At 44.6% G+C, this 4,091-nt stretch overlaps 1 protein-coding gene across 1 annotated transcript; it reads left to right on the plus strand.

Annotated features, from left to right (window-relative positions):
• The first annotated feature begins 262 nt into the window (after positions 1 to 262).
• On the plus strand, positions 263 to 3,547 carry LOC144676070 (MARCKS-related protein 1-A-like). The gene is made up of 2 exons (XM_078536584.1): positions 263 to 663; positions 2,206 to 3,547. The coding sequence occupies exons 1-2, from the start codon at positions 592 to 594 to the stop codon at positions 2,800 to 2,802; spliced, it is 669 nt and encodes a 222-aa protein (XP_078392710.1). The 5' UTR covers positions 263 to 591; the 3' UTR covers positions 2,803 to 3,547.
• The last annotated feature ends 544 nt before the right edge of the window (positions 3,548 to 4,091 follow it).

Here is a 4,091-nt window from a genome sequence, read left to right on the forward strand (position 1 = left end):
TTTTTTTTTTGTGTTGTTTCCAGCCTTTTAAATATCATCAGCTTCAAATCTTTTAATTTCGTTAAAATCACCCAATCGTCTAGACTTTATCCAGCTACCCCCCCAACCCCCAACCCCCGAAAAATGGGGGCTTTTTGGTTGAAAGAGGGGGCACTTTGGGTTTTTTTTCTCTATTGTTTGATGACTGCTTCAGTCGCTGAGGCTGACGATTGGACACGTCTTCATAGCCGTGCCCTCTTTCCCCACCTCCTTTATCTGTTGGGGCGTTGGTGCATATTAGACAGGCTGGGGTTTTTTACGCAGTTCATTTCTGTGGATGGGGAAGTGCTGATCGGAGCAAGGGGAGAGGGAGAGAGAGAGAGACAGACAGAGAGAGAACAACGGTTCACAGGGGAGAGAGCGAGAATAAAAGAGGGGCTTCGTTGTGTCTGCCCTCTCAATGCTTGTCTAGAACTGAGGGCTGTTGGTCGTTTGCAGGTTGCACTCCCTGGAGCCTGTGTTTTCCGAGTTGGGGGAGCTTCGAATTGCATTGACTCGCTAGTTTTCTTTGTTTGAATCGGTGTGTGTGTGAGTGAGATACAATTGACCAGGATGGGCAGCACATTGACTAAACCGAAATCCCAGGATGCCAGTGGAGTAGTGGCCGGCAAGACTAATGGCCAGGTAGGATTTTTGACCATTTTTAAAAAAAAACTTGATTTTTAAAAAAGAAAGACAGTGAAATCCCTTTGCAGCGACAGCATGGAACAGGCTGGATGTGTATTCGGGTTTAGAATTTAACACACACTCTTGTGTGCCTTCAAACACCAACATTGGCTTTTTTCCCCCCTCCTCCTTTGGCGAAAGATTTGAAAAGGTTCAGGACAAGGATTTATCCAGTGTCGGGTGTTTTGCTTTTGAAAAAGATTTTAAGCGCCTCCTATGGATCTTTTAAACAAAAAATGTAAATTAAAATCTCCCAGAGCATCGGACGAGATGTTTTGTTTGGGGGTGGGGGGTTTAATGTAAATACAGGGGCTTTAAAATCAAAAATCATTTTTTTACTGGAGAGATGGGTTTGACATGAAGAACTGAACATTGTTGGGGGGTTTGGGGTGAGGGGGAGAAAGGAGTTGGATTTTATCCCATTGATTCTCCCTCTAGACCCCCGGGGACCCCCCGCATTCATTGTCCTGTGTTAAATGCAGCCTGTCCCGGGCGGGGAGTGGGGTTTATTTTGTCTGCAGGCTGGTAAATGGGGTTTAATGTGGGGTTAGTGGTGTGTGTTTCATAGCCGTGTATTTGCGGCGAGTTGCTGGGCAGAGTGACCACTCCTTGTGGACTGGCGGTAAAAGCCGCCGCTCCGGCCAGAGGCTGAGAACAAAGGAAGCGGGGCTGCCGCTGAATATTGCGCTGGATTTTAACAGATTCGCTTCTCGCCCATAAATGGACGAGAACCTCTCAAAATTTGCACGATGTAACCCTAAACAACAGGGCGGGGAGGGTGGGGGGAAACCCAAATTGCCGCCTATTTACACCGAGCGCTGAGCCGGTCACGTTTACTCTTTTTTTGAATTTGGGATTTTAAGTCCCGAGCGGTCGTTGCGCCGAAGGACAATAGCGCCGCCTGGTGGCAGCCAGCGAGAGTGCAGCCAACCAGCCGCCGAATTTCCACCCCCCCGAAACCCGGGCTGGGGGTAACGGCGCAAATTGCACCCAGTCGGTAGCAGTGAAGCCGCGTCGCCGGCTCTCGGTGCAGATTAAGCTGCAAAGTTCACCTCTCCTCTGAACACAGGATTGTTCTGTCCACATTCACAAAGATCCGAGTTTCAGATTCCACTTTTAGAGACCAGGGGGGAATTTCCCCGGGGCGGGCGAAAGTTCTCCCTCATTAGCATTTCTGAATTGGTTTCAAATTGCTTGTTGGGTTTTTTGGTACTTCCCCCCCCCCACCCCCCCACCCCGCCATCCTAAAATAACACCGATATTTTTTTTGTTTCGTTGTGACTTGAATTCATCCCAATTTTTTTTACCTTGAAACCCAATTCTGCCACCCCCCCCCGCCCCCCGCCCCAAGCTGGGAGGGACTTGGGTTGTTTACTTAGGGTTTGAAGCTGCTGTTGTGGTGCAGAGTTTGCCTGAATTTTAAATTGGGTGAGGATACAGGTTAAATCGCAATAGAAAAGCTGCCCGCTCCACTAATCCACTGCCAAATCTCATTTCCAGGAAAATGGCCATGTGAAGACCAATGGCGACGTGTCTCCGACTAAACCCGACGGAGATGCCGTGGCTGTCCCAGCAAATGGAAGTGGCACTACAGAGGGCTTGAAAGAAGCAGCTGAAAGTTCAGGCGATACCATTGAACCAGCACCACCTGCAGAGGGGGAAGGTACCAAAACCGAAGCCACTGAGACTCCCAAAAAGAAGAAGAAAAAGACCCTGTCTTTCAAATCCTTTAAGCTGGGTAAAATGTCTTTCAAGAAGACCAAGAAATCCGAGGCAGCTGAAAATACTCCCGCCGAAGATAAAAGTGAAGCCAAGGCAGCCGAACAAACTAAAACAACCGGCAACGAAGCAAAGGAGAATGCTGCCGAGGAGGTGAAGGAGGAGAAACAAGCAGAAGCAAGTGCTTCTGAAGGACAAGAAACCAAAGCTAACAACGAAGAGTCTCAGACTAAGGAGGAGACAGCCCCCGCAAAGGAGGAACAGCAACAAACTTCAGGTGAAGCAGTCAAGCAGGAGGCAACTGAGGAACCTACAAAACCAGCAGAAAGTGAAGAGCCCAGTTCAACACCTGCACCAGCTGAGCAGAAGGAAGAGTAAAACTGAAACTGTTTACAAACTTTTATCTGTGCCACGTGTTCACACAAGACCAACTTGCCCCACCAAGCAGTCGACCCTAATCATGGACATGCACACAGCCCACTTCTTTTGTTGCTAGATCTGTTCAGCCAACTAGTCTTCAAATTGTCTCAGTATTAAAGTTTGCCTTTTTCCACCATTGAATTTTAAAATGTATTTTCCTGGGAACAGCTTGGGTGCAATAAATATCCACTTCCCTAGTTTTGGGATTAAAATTAAGTTTATTGAAGAAATGAGAGGATGTAACCTGGCCAATGCTGAATTCCTTCAATTGTCTACACGTGGCATTAATCCTTTTAGTCACATGATCTGAGAACATTGACATTTTAACTGGACATGGGTTTGACTGACACACTTTGGAGATTCCCTTTTCATCAGTTCATTAGCATTTGCATTTCCTGCTTTGTTTCCCGATTTGAGACATTTTTGTGCTTTTTAGGAAAACAGCAGTTTGATTGAAGCTTCTAGTTTTTTTTGTAGTTTTACAGTCTGACTACAACACTATTGAAATTTAAGTATGTGTTCCCATTGATGATTTTTTGAGGGGGAGTGCAAAGAGTTTTAAATGTGATATGTTTTTTGCTGTTTTTTGTCCTGTAAATAAAACTTTGGCCAAATTGATTTGCAATTTTTTATTGCTAACTTTTAAGGTGGTATAACTATTGTAACATTAAAAGGGAAAATAAATTTCACCAGTGTAAATCAACTTCCCCTTGCTATATTGAGTTGGCTGAGTGGTACAGTAACTTCAATCTCAGTCCATTTATGGCAGTTTACATTACCAGCTCTATAAAATACCTGTTGGTATGATAAGGGTGTAGAAATGTTCAGGAAGAAAAGTGAAATTTCACAAATAGTGCTTTTGAACAGAGACAATTTAAAATACTGATTTGTCAAAAATTGGAAATAGATTTCAACAGTTTAATTGTCACAGCATAATTGTACAGTTTTAGACTGAAAATACCAATAAACTAAATGGAGAGAATTTTGTGCTGTAGCCACTGACTTGAGTCTACTACAAATGAAGTTCACAGCATTTGAAAACTCTTTAGTTCATGGCGAGTATTGTTTTCTGCTGACACTGCACAAAGGAATCATCCTAGAATTCAATCCCCCATTCATTCAATGGTGCTCAAATCATGATGGTCATTCTTAGCATTTAACCTTATTGTCCCTCTTCCTACTTAAACAATCACTTACTTGAAACAATGCTCGGAAGTATGGGTCTTGAAGTCCAGGCAGCTTAATAT

The sequence above is a fragment of the Cetorhinus maximus genome, unplaced genomic scaffold (genome assembly GCF_964194155.1).
Source record: "Cetorhinus maximus unplaced genomic scaffold, sCetMax3.hap1.1 HAP1_SCAFFOLD_1336, whole genome shotgun sequence".
NCBI lineage: Eukaryota > Metazoa > Chordata > Chondrichthyes > Lamniformes > Cetorhinidae > Cetorhinus > Cetorhinus maximus.